At 44.4% G+C, this 16,579-nt stretch overlaps 1 protein-coding gene across 3 annotated transcripts in view; it reads left to right on the forward strand.

Moving 5' to 3' along the window:
- Nucleotides 1-16,579, forward strand: part of jak1 (Janus kinase 1) — a 35,542-nt gene that overhangs the window by 1,360 nt on the left and 17,603 nt on the right. For 2 of the 3 annotated variants that reach the window (XR_004025940.1, XM_030792045.1), the window contains exons 1-10: nucleotides 2,035-2,227; nucleotides 6,084-6,289; nucleotides 8,581-8,704; nucleotides 10,823-10,976; nucleotides 11,342-11,505; nucleotides 12,090-12,438; nucleotides 12,609-12,788; nucleotides 12,920-13,074; nucleotides 13,303-13,417; nucleotides 13,630-13,828. Coding sequence is in view for 2 of the 3 variants with exons in the window: in XM_030792045.1 (XP_030647905.1) it covers nucleotides 6,091-6,289; nucleotides 8,581-8,704; nucleotides 10,823-10,976; nucleotides 11,342-11,505; nucleotides 12,090-12,438; nucleotides 12,609-12,788; nucleotides 12,920-13,074; nucleotides 13,303-13,417; nucleotides 13,630-13,828 (1,639 nt within the window). In the remaining variant the exon portion in view is untranslated. Of the gene's footprint in view, nucleotides 1-2,034; nucleotides 2,228-6,083; nucleotides 6,290-8,580; nucleotides 8,705-10,822; nucleotides 10,977-11,341; nucleotides 11,506-12,089; nucleotides 12,439-12,608; nucleotides 12,789-12,919; nucleotides 13,075-13,302; nucleotides 13,418-13,629; nucleotides 13,829-16,579 lie in introns of those variants that run through there. The other variant, XM_030792046.1, reaches the window with a different exon arrangement.

The following is a 16,579-nucleotide window of genomic DNA, read 5'->3' on the forward strand; positions in this document are numbered from 1 at the left end:
TGAAAATTAATTTGTGATGGTAATAAGGTGTCAGACTGAATCATCTCTCCGCCCCCGACCAGCGTGTTAACACATTTTTTAGGAAAACCCTTCTATCACATCAGAAATCCCCTTGACCCTTCTTTGTGTTTTCTTTCAGTTTTGAAACTTTTCCTTTAGATTCATGACATTGCTGTTTGTAATCAAAGACTATATGAAGCCCATGAGTGAGAGGAGTTTCCAGTTTTATCAGCTTGTCTCACTTAGTGCTCATCAGAGCATCTTATTATGCACGATACAGAGTACTGGAGCTTAGTCATCATTACATCACCCCAATAAACTACTAACAGTGTAATGGTGCCTGAATGGCTGGAAGTGTTAAATATTACATTTTACAAAATAACATAACAAACTTAGGCTGAGACAATAGTTTCAGAATAGAAAACTATTTGATAGATGTGTCAGGGTATGCTTTTACCTGTTTATTGAAGTTTGATGCTTTCTTTTGACTTGTATTTTATATGATAAGTAATAAGTATGACACATGTTATACGTATGTACTCTGATACATCTGTAATGTGGTCATTTGTTGAAGAGTTGCACAGTGCACTTACTTGCCACAGAGTTCTGGTGAAACTACAGCCTACATTTTCTGGCAACTCGTCTGATAGCAAGAACGGGAAGTCCCTCCCCTTTAAAATGGACTCAGCCTCTTGGTCTTAAAGACGCAGTGTGGTGATACTGGGCCAATATCTCAGTTTAAACTAAAGTTAGCATATGCTAGCTTAAGCTAAACTAGAGATAACATATGTCCACTATGCTGCACATCAGTGTTAGTGATAGCACAAACAGTTCAAATACATGGAGAAATTGATGCACAAAACCGAGACAGTGTTTGCTCAAGTTGATATGTAGAAAAAAGTAATTATATTAGCTGTTATTATGAGGCACAACTGGTAGGATATGAGTCTAATTTTGGAAGTTGACATTGCATAACTGAGCTTAAGAAGTCTAAGGATGTGGTAGAAGTAGAGACATTGATTTACTCTAGTGACTCTCTTCCTGCATCGTTCATCACATTTCAATTCTTAAATACAGGTTCAGTTATGTCTGTAATCTAATTTTATCATTACAGTGACGTGCTGTGCTCTTCTGAGGATAATTATTTCCGTTTTAGTTATAAATTGAGTCTCTTTAAAATAAAAAAAAAAAAGAACAAAACAAACAAACAAACAAAATCAGACAGAAAGAACAGGCGGTTTATCAATTATAGATGGAATTTTATTATTTATCGGAGCTAGTTTATTACAGCTAGTTCTTTATTCTGTCTGTGATGACAGAATCTTGTGGTGTCTTCAGTTTGTACGGTGTGTGACAGGTGAGGAACGTCAATCATTTTCTCAATTATTATTGCACATAATTTAAATAATAAATGTGCATATTTTGGCAACAACGTTAGTCGTCAACGGAAGGGACGAAGATTTTATGCCGTTTTTAATACGCTCATTACAAATATGCAGAAATAGAGCGCTAATACATATAGGTAATATTTACCGTTTGTTAATTTTCAGCCACTGATTAATGCTAACATTATAAAATGTACAAATGAAGTATGGAAGTAAAATAATGCGAACAGAGGGGTATTTCAGAAAGCAGGTTTAGTGAAAACTCAGAGTTAGTTAACTTAGAGTAAGTAGTAAACCTCCTAATAGAGGAGTCTTACGGCTTCATTCTCCTAGCAAAACAAAGCCACGAGGCTCTCCTATTGGGAGGTTTACTACTTGTTCTGAGTTAACTAACTCAGAGTTTTCACTAAACCTGCTTTCTGGAACACCCTCCAGAACTATTCTGTGTAACAAAGCATTATAACTGATATTTCACAAAGCTGAACGCAATGAAAACATACTTCACTCCGCCTAAGGGTTAATGCAATTGGTATCACGGTTGATTGATAGACCTGATGACCAATAGGAAACCTTTTACAACGCTCGTGTAACACTACTTTCGGGAATCCAGTCGACGTTTGACAGGAAAGGTTAGAAGATTGTGTGGATTTACTGTGGAAAGCGTTTTTGAATTGTTTGACGGATATTACCAACCCTTTGAGAACAACTATTCACTTCGTACACATAGACACCATCTTGAAGTAAGATTAACACCGTTCTAAGATAACAAAAGTGAAAACTTCAACCCGCTTGTGATCCGAAATGATCGAAACCCAGCGGAAGTAGTTAGCTTGCCTGGCGAGGTAAGTAGATAGGCTCTTGCCTGTTGTTACCAGCCGTCTATCAGTTAACGTTAGCTAGCTACATCACACACAAATTGTTTTACTTAATGTTGTTTGAATATTTAAATTCCTCAGTGGTTTTTATTCAAGGTACTGTAAACCCAATGTTTAGCTTAGCAAAGATGTAGCCTACATTTAAAAATGTTTTCCTATGGCTGTGATCGTGTAAAATTTAACAAAAAATACGTGTTAAAAGTGTAAACTCCATTCCATTTCATCAATTTATTGAACTAAGTTAGCAAATCACCAAATAGAGTCAAGACAAGTACACCCTGGTTTTTCAGCAAACATTTCAAAATACAGGCCTGTCATGTTTTTGTAGCGTATTGTATCTTCGACGTGGATTGAGTTTGATTCAGTTTGATGAGTGCTTCAGTTCGATGTCAGTTAATTAAGTGAGCGACTTGTAACTGTCGTCTGTGCTTTGCTAAATAACTGTCGAAAAGTTTCTTGGATTGCAGCTAACATATTAATCATCAAAAGATTCAGGTTATATAGACAACAGTGACGAAAAGCTAGTAACGACAACAATGGCGAAAAGCTAGTAACAACAACAATCGTAACAGCAGCGGGGCAAGTACTAGCAGTGTTTTCAGTGCTGTTATTATTATTATTATTATTATTTTATTATTATCATTATTTGTTGTTTAGTTATCCAGGTAAAAGCTTTTTTCTTTTTTGAATACCTTAAGTCATTTCCACGTTCGTAAGTTCAGTGCACGTAAACCTTGGAGGAAACTCCTGTGATGAGTATGGCAGCGAGGGGATGTCACTTTGTCATTGGTAAATTGACTTTTAGGCGTCGTGTTGTCGTGGAATTCGTGCATGTGAAAAGTCTGAACTCATTTAAACAATTCCTGATAAGTCTATAAATTTATTGCACAGGCGGTGACACGTTAATATTAAAATATGGAAATGTTATACTACGAAGTATTTCATGTTGAGGCAGTAGCATAAAAGGGTGAATATCCTCTCCTATACAGCAGAAACGAAGCCCAATGCTTGTCACGAGAACAGTGTAATTAAAATGATAAGTGATAAATAAGCGATTTATTACTAAATTTCACCTACATTGCCATCACTGATTTAATAATTCTGAAACATATTTGTTGAATTGTAAGCGTGTATGTCTGTGCATGCGCGCGCGCGTGCGTGTGTGTTTGTGTGTCTGTTTATGCAAACAGAAACATTTGTTGGCTGTGCTATCAGAGCTCTGTTCTGGGTTCCGTAAATCAGTAATCTGCCCCAAGCTGCGAATGAGTTATGTGCCGAAGTAATGAGGGTACATTCACTGTTATTGTCATGTACTTTACACGTTCAGACCCCTGATTACTGAGTTCCATTACCTGCTGATTTCATAACGGGCAGTCTAGAATATCATTATATTACAAGTAATTTTCATACAGCTTCACTCTGTCTTAATGCACTTTATATAATGATTGCAGCGTTGGCCTATTTGTGTTACGGGACCAAAGTTGAGCACTGTCGAGAGTTCAGAGATTTTCATCTTCAGAGAGATGACTAGATTGGAGCCATTTAGTAATTACGTTTTACTAATGGCTGTGGCTGTTTTGTCCACTAGTTTCTTAAAACAATGATAAACGGAACACATTTCAGTGAACTGGTTGTGGCCTGAAAGTAGGAGATGCTCACATTCATACATTTGTGTAATATATTGTTCTCTTCAAAAACAGTTATCTCGATTTATTAAAACTACACACAGAAATGTTAAATTTGCATTTAATATAAGTTGAATAGTGATAACCTGTTTAAATATAGGTGTGTAAATAAGCGTATATCTGAAATTTAAATGCTTAAGCAACCTCGTCTGCATTAAACATTTGACCTCACTCTGAACCCTAAGACCATGCATGACATTTTCAGAAGACGGCAAAGTTGTATCTGTGAGTGCTCAGGGAGAGTAGAGAAGCCATTTTGTATGAGTCATTTTGTTCTGTAATTATTCTTAAATATGTAGAAAGGCTTATTTATATTAATCAATCGATCTTTGTTGCTGATGGACACTATACCAAGCACTTTTAACTCGCTGAGATAATTTATCATAGGATGTCTTGTTTGTCAGCGAAAGATCTTCAGTTGCTAAAGACCATATTCTGTATTGTAACAATAATGCCATTTCATTTTTGACGTCCTAACTCACGTTCAATTGTTGTAGATTGTACACATTGCAGATACATAAATTCGGATATCAGGTGGTATAACCCAGCTCACCGCGTGCACAACACTTACTTTTGTTTACTTTTGCCTCGCGCAGCAGTATGTTAATGGCAGTGATGAACCGCGCGATGCCTTCTGATCCATTCGAGTGATGACAGGAAACGCGAGAATAAAACAACGGTGACGTTACTAAGTTCCTTCACGGCTGTCTCCAGCTGATATCATGACGAGAATATTTTTCTGTCAGGCTCGTATGGTTGTAACGATGAAATGCAGTCATCCGTGGTATGTGGATTGGATATTGTTCGCAACATAAATTGACAGTGCAGAAACTGAATAAACTAAAAAGTGAAAGTGCTTTTCCTGCCTCAGTTATGGTTAGAGTCGCTAGCAGAGCGCTGAAGTAAATCGCATAAGCCAAAGCCGTTCTTTAATTCTTCGAACCAGTCACGTAGGTTTATTTAGAGGTACATTGTAGGATTGCTCATTATCACACTGAGGGAGAGAGGAATGGCGTGTGCTGTATAAACAGTCTGCTTCGAACACCTGGAGGCAGCCGCCGGCTAGCTCGAGTAATTCAGCCTAGTAACAGAGCCTAAAACACATAGACCCTGTAGTTACTATTAACGTGGTCCAAAAAGGGCACATCACATCTTTTCTGTCAGATCACAGAACAGGCTACGTAGTAAAGTAGGGTATACTATGACTCATCTGATAATTTATCACAAAATGAAGGGAGTCCTAGAGGATTAAGTGAACTGCTTTATAGTCTTTCATATTTCACCAAATTATAACGTCGGCCACAAGGGGATTTCAATTTATATAAGAAACCATTATTCCAAAAGAAGAGACGTTAGAGCGTGTGTGTTTGTACAGTAACGACATTAACTTTACAGTGTGTGTGTGTTTGAACAATAAAAACTCTGATGTTAGAGAGAGAGAGTGTGTGTTTGTGTGGTTACAGTAAGAACACTGACATTAGAACACAATGAACACAGTGTTCCTTTGAGAATTTTCAGTGAGTTTCAAATTGCTCAGATGGTTATAACCACAACAGATTCTAGGTTGTTGTCTAAAGACAGCATGCTTTAGATCAGTTTAATGTGTGTTTGGGTATGGATATCTGTGTATGTTGACATTAATGTACTTGTGTCTGTCTGTGCTTGTGTGCCTGTGTTTCTGTATGTGTGTGTGTGTGTGTGTGTGTGTTTGCCTCCCTGTGTCCATCACTGATCAGTAGTGGGTGATGCACAGAGTTCTCTGAATGAAGATCCTGCTGATACACACAGTGAACAGAACACACACTGACACACTCATTAGACTGCTGATGAATTAGGAGGGGATTAAAACCTTCTGAATCCATACAGAGTCATCTCTCCTCTTTACAAATGTGCTGCCTCCTATCCACCCTGGATTATTTGAGTAAGACACTCTCTGTGGGTGTGAAACATGCATGCTCATTAATATTAATGAACATATGTAGTCGAGTCAGAGAGCCGCAGGACCACTCCAAAGGTATCAATACCAATAATGAGTCACTAGCCAGTACTCACAGAACATACTGTTTCTCTCTCCCTCTCCCTCCTTTACACACAGACACACGCACATACATTTCACACAAACTGTGTCTGTGTTTCAGTGTCCGAATGCCAAAGCTGGGGCTCATGGAGCTGGGCAGGCAGCTGTGTGGGAAGATGAAGAGGCCGAAGAAAAGTGAGCTGGCTAACCCACCGCACGCTATCGGCCTGGAGGTCCACTTCTACCTGCCGGACGCACACCAGCTGGAGTACCTCAAGGACTGCCACACAGCCGAGGACATCTGTGTGGAAGCTGCCAAGAGATGCCGTGAGTGCACACACACTCACTCTGACACACACACATCTCATTTCCCACACCTAAATGTGCACACTGTTACACAACACTTGTGTAAAGTGTTGCTACTTTAGGGAACACTGTGTATTGCAGTCAGTGGGTAAGGATGTGCATGCTTAAACACTGTGAGTTCAGTCAGTGGATAAGGATGTGCATGCATAAACACTGAGTTCAGTCAGTGGATAAGGATGTGCATGCTTAAACACTGTGAGTTCAGTCAGTGGGTAAAGATGTGCATGCATAAACACTGTGAGTTCAGTCAGTGGGTAAGGATGTGCATGCTTAAACACTGTGAGTTCAGTCAGTGGATAAGGATGTGCATGCTTAAACACTGTGAGTTCAGTCAGTGGATAAGGATTTGCATGCTTAAACACTGTGAGTGCAGTCAGTGGATAAGGATGTGCATGCTTAAACACTGTGAGTTCAGTCAGTGGATAAGGATGTGCATGCATAAACACTGTGAGTTCAGTCAGTGGATAAGGATGTGCATGCTTAAACACTGTGAGTTCAGTCAGTGGATAAGGATGTGCATGCTTAAACACTGTGAGTTCAGTCAGTGGATAAGGATGTGCATGCTTAAACACTGTGAGTTCAGTCAGTGGATAAGGATGTGCATGCTTAAACACTGTGAGTGCAGTCAGTGGATAAGGATGTGCATGCTTAAACACTGTGAGTTCAGTCAGTGGATAAGGATGTGCATGCATAAACACTGTGAGTTCAGTCAGTGGATAAGGATGTGCATGCTTAAACACTGTGAGTTCAGTCAGTGGATAAGGATGTGCATGCTTAAACACTGTGAGTTCAGTCAGTGGATAAGGATGTGCATGCTTAAACACTGTGAGTTCAGTCAGTGGATAAGGATGTGCATGCTTAAACACTGTGAGTGCAGTCAGTGGATAAGGATGTGCATGCATAAACACTGAGTTCAGTCAGTGGATAAGGATGTGCATGCTTAAACACTGTGAGTTCAGTCAGTGGATAAGGATGTGCATGCATAAACACTATGAGTTCAGTCAGTGGATAAGGATGTGCATGCTTAAACACTGTGTATTGCAGTCAGTGGATAAGGATGTGCATGCTTAAACACTGTGTATTGCAGTCAGTGGATAAGGATGTGCATGCTTAAACACTGTGAGTTCAGTCAGTGGATAAGGATTTGCATGCTTAAACACTGTGTATTGCAGTCAGTGGATAAGGATGTGCATGCTTAAACACTGTGAGTTCAGTCAGTGGATAAGGATGTGCATGCTTAAACACTGTGAGTTCAGTCAGTGGATAAGGATGTGCATGCTTAAACACTGTGAGTTCAGTCAGTGGATAAGGATGTGCATGCATAAACACTGTGAGTTCAGTCAGTGGATAAGGATTTGCATGCTTAAACACTGTGAGTTCAGTCAGTGGATAAGGATGTGCATGCATAAACACTGTGAGTTCAGTCAGTGGATAAGGATGTGCATGCTTAAACACTGTGTATTGCAGTCAGTGGATAAGGATTTGCATGCTTAAACACTGTGTATTGCAGTCAGTGGATAAGGATGTGCATGCATAAACACTGTGAGTTCAGTCAGTGGGTAAAGATGTGCATGCTTAAACACTGTGAGTTCAGTCAGTGGATAAGGATGTGCATGCATAAACACTGTGAGTTCAGTCAGTGGATAAGGATGTGCATGCATAAACACTGTGAGTTCAGTCAGTGGATAAGGATGTGCATGCTTAAACACTGTGAGTTCAGTCAGTGGGTAAAGATGTGCATGCATAAACACTGTGAGTTCAGTCAGTGGATAAGGATTTGCATGCTTAAACACTGTGAGTTCAGTCAGTGGATAAGGATGTGCATGCTTAAACACTGTGTATTGCAGTCAGTGGATAAGGATTTGCATGCTTAAACACTGTGTATTGCAGTCAGTGGATAAGGATGTGCATGCATAAACACTGTGAGTTCAGTCAGTGGATAAGGATGTGCATGCATAAACACTGTGAGTTCAGTCAGTGGATAAGGATGTGCATGCATAAACACTGTGAGTTCAGAGGCAAATTTCACTGAGAGGAGAGAACTGTAACTGTTTTAGAAATGAGAGGTACAGTGGAATCCTCCTGCCTTCAGTCTTATTTGACAAAGACCTTATGACAACTGTTAGAAAGAAAGCAGATGAGAACAGTTTGAACTCCAGAGAGAAGTGGAGCTAAACAGAACATAATCTATGTGAAAATGCTGGAGTACATTTTTTTTAATTAATTAATTTAATAATTCTTAATTAATCCAGATGTTTCACCACTGTGCCACAACCTGTTTGCCCTGTATGAGGAGAGTCAGGACCTGTGGTATGCACCCAATCACGTGTTTGAAGTGACAGAGGGCACCAGCCTCAGACTGCATTATCGTATGAGGTGAGACACATAGCTGTGGGCAGGCCCTGTGCCTGTCACTGTTCACCCCACCACACTGGACCCAGTCTTCCACTGTCTTCAAACATGTGTTTCTGCACAAAAGTATACAAAAGTAGTACTCTCTTTTAGTGGGTAGCAGTACTTAAGACATTTATTTTCATAGATCCACCCATCCCAATTAAATGATTTTTTTTTTTTTAAATGAACAAGTTTCGAATATTTTGAGTAATTAAGAACACTAACGGTCATAGATTGTTTTTGTTTTCTGTTGCTTTTATGCAGTTAGTCCAAGCACTCTGGGCCAGGCAGAAGGGGCTGGGCTCACCCTGTTGAGTCCTGGTTCCTTCCAAGGTTCCTTCCTGCTTCAGTCTGTGGGAGTTTTTCTTTGCCACTGTCGCCCTGGGCTTGCTCACTGGGGGTGTCAGGTCCACCATCCTGTCTAATTACCCGTTAATTTTCATGAAATGTCAAAGGGCAGTTTGCCCAGATACTGACTTTGTCCAGTAAATGTCTTCTTTGTTAAACTTTGTGCAGAACAATAAGACTTGAAAGCTCTATCTTTCTACATATGTGTAAACATTTGAAAGATTGCAGTAATGATTTTCTCCCTGTTAAGCAAAGCATTGGCCACGTGGCACTTTTTTGTGGCACTCTGCCAGGTTTTACTAATAGTTTTTTTTTTTGGACCAAGGGAGAGTTGCTGATGTGTTTGAATTCATTTCAACTGAAACCTGTAACAGGAAATAAAAAGAAGAAACACTTAGTCAGAGAAGAGTTCAGCAACATGTACCAGTGTCTGTCACTACAAAGTCCTCCAAAGCAATGTGACAGTCTGCCTGATGACAGAGAGGGGGTGTGTCTCTGTATGAGACAGTCTGCCTGATGACAGAGAGGGGGTGTGTCTCTGTATGAGACAGTCTGCCTGATGACAGAGAGGGGGTGTGTCTCTGTATGAGACAGTCTGCCTGATGACAGAGAGGGGGTGTGTCTCTGTATGAGACAGTCTGCCTGATGACAGAGAGGGGGTGTGTCTCTGTATGAGACAGTCTGCCTGATGACAGAGAGGGGGTGTGTTTCTGTATGAGACAGTCTGCCTGATGACAGAGAGGGGGTGTGTCTCTATATGAGACAGTCTGCCTGATGACAGAGAGGGGGTGTGTCTCTGTATGAGACAGTCTGCCTGATGACAGAGAGGGGGTGTGTTTCTGTATGAGACAGTCTGCCTGATGACAGAGAGGGGTTGTGTCTCTGTATGAGACAGTCTGCCTGATGACAGAGAGGGGGTGTGTCTCTGTATGAGACAGTCTGCCTGATGACAGAGAGGGGGTGTGTCTCTGTATGAGACAGTCTGCCTGATGACAGAGAGGGGGTGTGTTTCTGTATGAGACAGTCTGCCTGATGACAGAGAGGGGATGTGTCTCTATATGAGACAGTCTGAGGAGAAGAGAGACAGACAGCCCTGTATACCTTTTGAGCTGGAAGAGAAGAGAGACAGACAGCCCTGTGTACCTGTTGAGCTGGAGGAGAGGAGAGACAGGCAGCCCTGTGTACCTGTTGAGCTGGAAGAGAAGAGAGACAGACAGCCCTGTGTACCTGTTGAGCTGGAGGAGAAGAGAGACAGACAGCCCTGTGTACCTGTTGAGCTGGAGGAGAAGAGAGACAGACAGTCCTGTGTACCTGCAGTGCTCAGAGTTTATGGTCAAACTTTGCTCTTCCTCTCTTCCTCTGTGGTACACTGTGGTGTAGAAGAGCTTTTTTAACTCTGCTTACTTCCTGTTTTCAATGGTTCTCTGCTCCCATGGCAACGGTGAGCCACAGTTGTTATTTACACATGGGACTGTTGTTATTTTATTTCCATATGGCCATCGTTTTGAATATACACACTGAATTGGAGGTTGTGGATGTTATCAGTATGTGTATGTTCAGTAAGTCAGGCTTTGTCACAGTAACTCGTGTCAGATCCTGCAGGCCTGTTTGGCTGTGCTCAAGTAGTCTCTCTGCTGTGAGTCTTATCTGTCTCTCTTATTCTCTCTCTCTCTCTCTCTCTCTCTCTCTCTCTCTCTCTCTCTCTCTCTCACACACACACACACACGCGCGTGCGCGGCTCTGTCCTCACAGGTTCTACTTTAAGAACTGGCATGGTACCAGTGAGAATGAGTCCCCGGTGTGGAGACACTCTCTGAACAAGCAGAGGGGGGTTGTGAGCCCACAGAAAGGACCTGAGGGCACACCGCTGCTGGACGCTGCTTCTCTGGATTACCTCTTCGCTCAGGTGAGTGCGACAGACAAACAGCTGCCTCGGAATGAGGTGTGTGTGTGCGCGCGCGTGTGTGTGTGTGTGTGTGTGCGCGCGCGCGCCGGCTGCCAGGCTCAGCGGCGATCAGAAACAATGTTGTGTTGTGTTTCAGCATTGTGTGAATAGTTGTAGAGGTCATCTTTATTATAGGAGAGAAAGCCATGCTCTGGCTTATCTGATCTATATTTGAATGTGTTTGGATTATTTAATATGCAACAGATGCTTCTCACATGTGAACTCTGTGTGTGTGTGTGTGTGTGTTTGTGTGTGTGTGTGCATGTTTGCTTGTGCGGGCATGCGTGCGTGGGTGTGTGTGTGTGTGTGTGTGTGTGTGTGTTTAGGGTCAGTACGACTTCCTGAGAGGACTGGCTCCAGTGCGCATTCACCAGAATGAGGCGGAGCTTCATGAGATAGAGAATGAGTGTCTGGGAATGGCTGTTCTAGCCATCACTCACTATGCCAAGGGTAGAGACTCCAACCAAACAGGAGCTGCCGGAGAGACCAGGTGACTCCCTCTACTTCACTCTTCCTGATGACTTTGAGAGTGAAACAGTGTGCAGAAAAGTTCACAGAGAGATTAGTGTAATTTTTTTTCAGGCTCTGAGTTTCCCCTAGTGGAGCTCTTTACAGGCTGCCAACTTCAGCCTAAGACACCATCCCTTAGGTCTCCTTTAACTCAACAATGGCATACTGTCACAGCTCTAAGGCCACTTTCCTCTCGGTCTGCTCTTATGTCTACAGCTTCACTTCTTACTGACTCATCTTGCCTTCCCTTGTCTCTCCTCTGTCATCACTCTGCCTGTGTCTTTCCCTTGTCTCTCCTCTGTCATCACTCTGCCTGTGTCTTTCCCTTGTCTCTCCTCTGTCGTCACTCTGCCTGTGTCTTTCCCTTGTCTCTCCTCTGTCATCACTCTGCCTGTGTCTTTCCCTTGTCTCTCCTCTGTCATCACTCTGCCTGTGTCTTTCCCTTGTCTCTCCTCTGTCATCACTCTGCCTGTGTCTTTCCCTTGTCTCTCCTCTGTCATCACTCTGCCTGTGTCTTTCCCTTGTCTCTCCTAGTCCTCAATCCCTCCATCCCTCTCTCTGTAGCTATAAACGCTTCATACCAGAGACGCTCAACCGCTCCATCAAACAGCGCAACTTCATGACCCGCATGCGCATCAGCAACGTTTTTAAGAGTTTCCTGAACGAGTTCAACAGCAAGACCATGCAGGACAGCAACATTACCCTGTATGACCTGAAGGTGAAGTATCTGTCCACACTGGAGACTCTGACCCAAGGCCTGGGCACGGAAACCTTCCAGTCTGTCAGCCTGTCACTGTCTGGAGAGACAAATAGCTCATCTCCACCACCAGCCACGAACCGGGGTGAAGAACTGGGATACGAGGTGAAGGTGACTGGAACCACTGGGATATCCTGGAGGAAAAAGCCCCAGATGGTGAGTGTCGTGGAGTGGCACCCCTGCGGTCATGTGAGTGTGACGGCAGATGTTCTAATGATTTGTGTTAGGTGTGTTTTTGGCCCAGTCACTGATGTGGCCCGTGTGTAAAGAGTGGCTATGATGCTGAATATGTTTGTAAACTATACTCTCTGCCTTCCTCTGCACAGAATGCCCCCGTCCTCAAAGAGAAGAGTAAGGCAAAGAAAAACAAGGTGGAGAGTAAACAAAAGAGTAAGAAGAAAGATGGCAGTGATGAATGGATGCTGTTTGCAGACTTTCACGAGCTCACTCATATTGTCATCAAGGAGTCAACTGTCACCATTTACAGACAAGACAATGCAAAGATGGTGAGTCTGCCTGTCATTCCCTACGTTTCGGTCAAAAGAGACAGCCGTGAGAAGTCCTCAGAAAAACAAATGCATTTTACTTTTCTTTTGTGTTACTTAATGTCTGTGTGTTGCTCTCTCTCATGCTGTAGGAGCTGCAGTTGTTTCGTGGTGAGGCTCTGTCGTTTGCGGCACTGGTGGATGGATATTTTCGGCTGACAGTGGATGCTCACCACTATCTGTGTACAGATGTGGCTCCTTCCTCAGTGGTCCAGAACCTGGAAAACGGCTGTCATGGACCCATTTGGTATTGATCAGTTCTGAGTCCCCCTCACGCCAACATGCAGGCCTTTACACAGACACATGCAGTGGTTGTGCCCCTCAGCTGTGAGGCTATGTTTGGAAGTAGTTACGCAATGACATGGTTTGCCTTTTCTCTCTTTATTTCTGTGTTTGGGTGTGTGTGTGTGTGTGCGTGTGTGTTCGGGTGTGTGTGTGCGTGTGTGTTTGGGTGTGTGTGTGTGTGTGTGTGCAGTACGGAGTATGCAGTACACAAGCTACGGCAAGAAGGGAATGAGGAGGGCACTTATGTCCTGCGCTGGAGCTGCACTGACTATGATTACATTATCATGACTGTTGTCTGCATGGAGGTAAACATGTAGCACACACACACACACACACAGCACACGCACACACACTCTCATACACACACTGTATACTTTCTCTCTTTCATACACACATGCACATAGTACACTCAAATAACACATTTGTGTTGGAAGGAGCAATATTATTTTAGTTTTTCAGTTTCATCATTGATAATCTTTTTTGTCCCTTGTTATCTCTCTGTGTATCTGGCTCTCAGGTGGATGTGCGTGAGTCCAGGCCAGTGGCCCAGTATAAGAACTTTCAGATAGAGGTCAGTTCTCAGGGCTACAGGCTGTTTGGGACAGAAACCTTTCGCTCAAGTCTGAGAGAGCTACTGGACCACCTGCAGGGGCAGAACCTCCGCACGGAGAACCTGCGCTTCCAGCTCCGGCGCTGCTGTCCCCCACAGCCCAGGGGTGAGACACCGCGACAGCCTGTCCAGAGAAAGTCACTGTCCAGAGAACTCTCAGCCACACACGCTCATACACGACACCAAGTCACTGTCCAGAGAACTCTCAGCCACACACACTCTCATACACGACACCAAGTCACTGTCCAGAGAACTCTCAGCCACACACGCCCTCATACACGACACCAAGTCACTGTCCAGAGAACTCTCAGCCACACACGCGCTCATACACGACACCAAGTCACTGTCCAGAGAACTCTCAGCCACACACACTCTCATACACGACACCAAGTCACTGTCCAGAGAACTCTCAGCCACACACGCCCTCATACACGACACCAAGTCACTGTCCAGAGAACTCTCAGCCACACACGCGCTCATACACGACACCAAGTCACTGTCCAGAGAACTCTCAGCCACACACACTCTCATACACGACACCAAGTCACTGTCCAGAGAACTCTCAGCCACACACACTCTCATACACGACACCAAGTCACTGTCCAGAGAACTCTCAGCCACACACGCCCTCATACACGACACCAAGTCACTGTCCAGAGAACTCTCAGCCACACACTCTCATACACGACACCAAGTCACTGTCCAGAGAACTCTCAGCCACACACTCTCATACACGACACCAAGTCACTGTCCAGAGAACTCTCAGCCACACACTCTCATACACGACACCAAGTCACTGTCCAGAGAACTCTCAGCCACACACTCTCATACACGACACCAAGTCACTGTCCAGAGAACTCTCAGCCACACACTCTCATACACGACACCAAGTCACTGTCCAGAGAACTCTCAGCCACACACGCCCTCATACACGACACCAAGTCACTGTCCAGAGAACTCTCAGCCACACACGCGCTCATACACGACACCAAGTCACTGTCCAGAGAACTCTCAGCCACACACACTCTCATACACGACACCAAGTCACTGTCCAGAGAACTCTCAGCCACACACGCCCTCATACACGACACCAAGTCACTGTCCAGAGAACTCTCAGCCACACACGCTCATACACGACACCAAGTCACTGTCCAGAGAACTCTCAGCCACACTCTCATACACGACACCAAGTCACTGTCCAGAGAACTCTCAGCCACACACGCTCATACACGACACCAAGTCACTGTCCAGAGAACTCTCAGCCACACAAGCTCATACACGACACCAAGTCACTGTCCAGAGAACTCTCAGCCACACACGCTCATACACGACACCAAGTCACTGTCCAGAGAACTCTCAGCCACACACGCCCTCATACACGACACCAAGTCACTGTCCAGAGAACTCTCAGCCACACACGCCCTCATACACGACACCAAGTCACTGTCCAGAGAACTCTCAGCCACACACGCTCATACACGACACCAAGTCACTGTCCAGAGAACTCTCAGCCACACACAATCTCATACACGACACCAAGTCACTGTCCAGAGAACTCTCAGCCACACACAATCTCATACACGACACCAAGTCACTGTCCAGAGAACTCTCAGCCACACACGCTCATACACGACACCAAGTCACTGTCCAGAGAACTCTCAGCCACACACGCTCATACACGACACCAAGTCACTGTCCAGAGAACTCTCAGCCACACACGCTCATACACGACACCAAGTCACTGTCCAGAGAACTCTCAGCCACACTCTCATACACGACACCAAGTCACTGTCCAGAGGACTCTCAGCCACACACGCTCATACACGACACCAAGTCACTGTCCAGAGAACTCTCAGCCACACAAGCTCATACACGACACCAAGTCACTGTCCAGAGAACTCTCAGCCACACACGCTCATACACGACACCAAGTCACTGTCCAGAGAACTCTCAGCCACACACGCCCTCATACACGACACCAAGTCACTGTCCAGAGAACTCTCAGCCACACACGCCCTCATACACGACACCAAGTCACTGTCCAGAGAACTCTCAGCCACACACGCCCTCATACACGACACCAAGTCACTGTCCAGAGAACTCTCAGCCACACACGCTCATACACGACACCAAGTCACTGTCCAGAGAACTCTCAGCCACACACAATCTCATACACGACACCAAGTCACTGTCCAGAGAACTCTCAGCCACACACAATCTCATACACGACACCAAGTCACTGTCCAGAGAACTCTCAGCCACACACGCTCATACACGACACCAAGTCACTGTCCAGAGAACTCTCAGCCACACACGCTCATACACGACACCAAGTCACTGTCCAGAGAACTCTCAGCCACACACGCTCATACACGACACCAAGTCACTGTCCAGAGAACTCTCAGCCACACTCTCATACACGACACCAAGTCACTGTCCAGAGGACTCTCAGCCACACACGCTCATACACGACACCAAGTCACTGTCCAGAGAACTCTCAGCCACACAAGCTCATACACGACACCAAGTCACTGTCCAGAGAACTCTCAGCCACACACGCTCATACACGACACCAAGTCACTGTCCAGAGAACTCTCAGCCACACACGCCCTCATACACGACACCAAGTCACTGTCCAGAGAACTCTCAGCCACACACGCACTCATACACGACACCAAGTCACTGTCCAGAGAACTCTCAGCCACACACGCTCATACACGACACCAAGTCACTGTCCAGAGAACTCTCAGCCACACACAATCTCATACACGACACCAAGTCACTGTCCAGAGAACTCTCAGCCACACACAATCTCATACACGACACCAAGTCACTGTCCAGAGAACTCTCAGCCACA

The sequence above is a fragment of the Chanos chanos genome, chromosome 14, assembly GCF_902362185.1.
Source record: "Chanos chanos chromosome 14, fChaCha1.1, whole genome shotgun sequence".
In the NCBI taxonomy this organism is placed as follows: domain Eukaryota; kingdom Metazoa; phylum Chordata; class Actinopteri; order Gonorynchiformes; family Chanidae; genus Chanos; species Chanos chanos.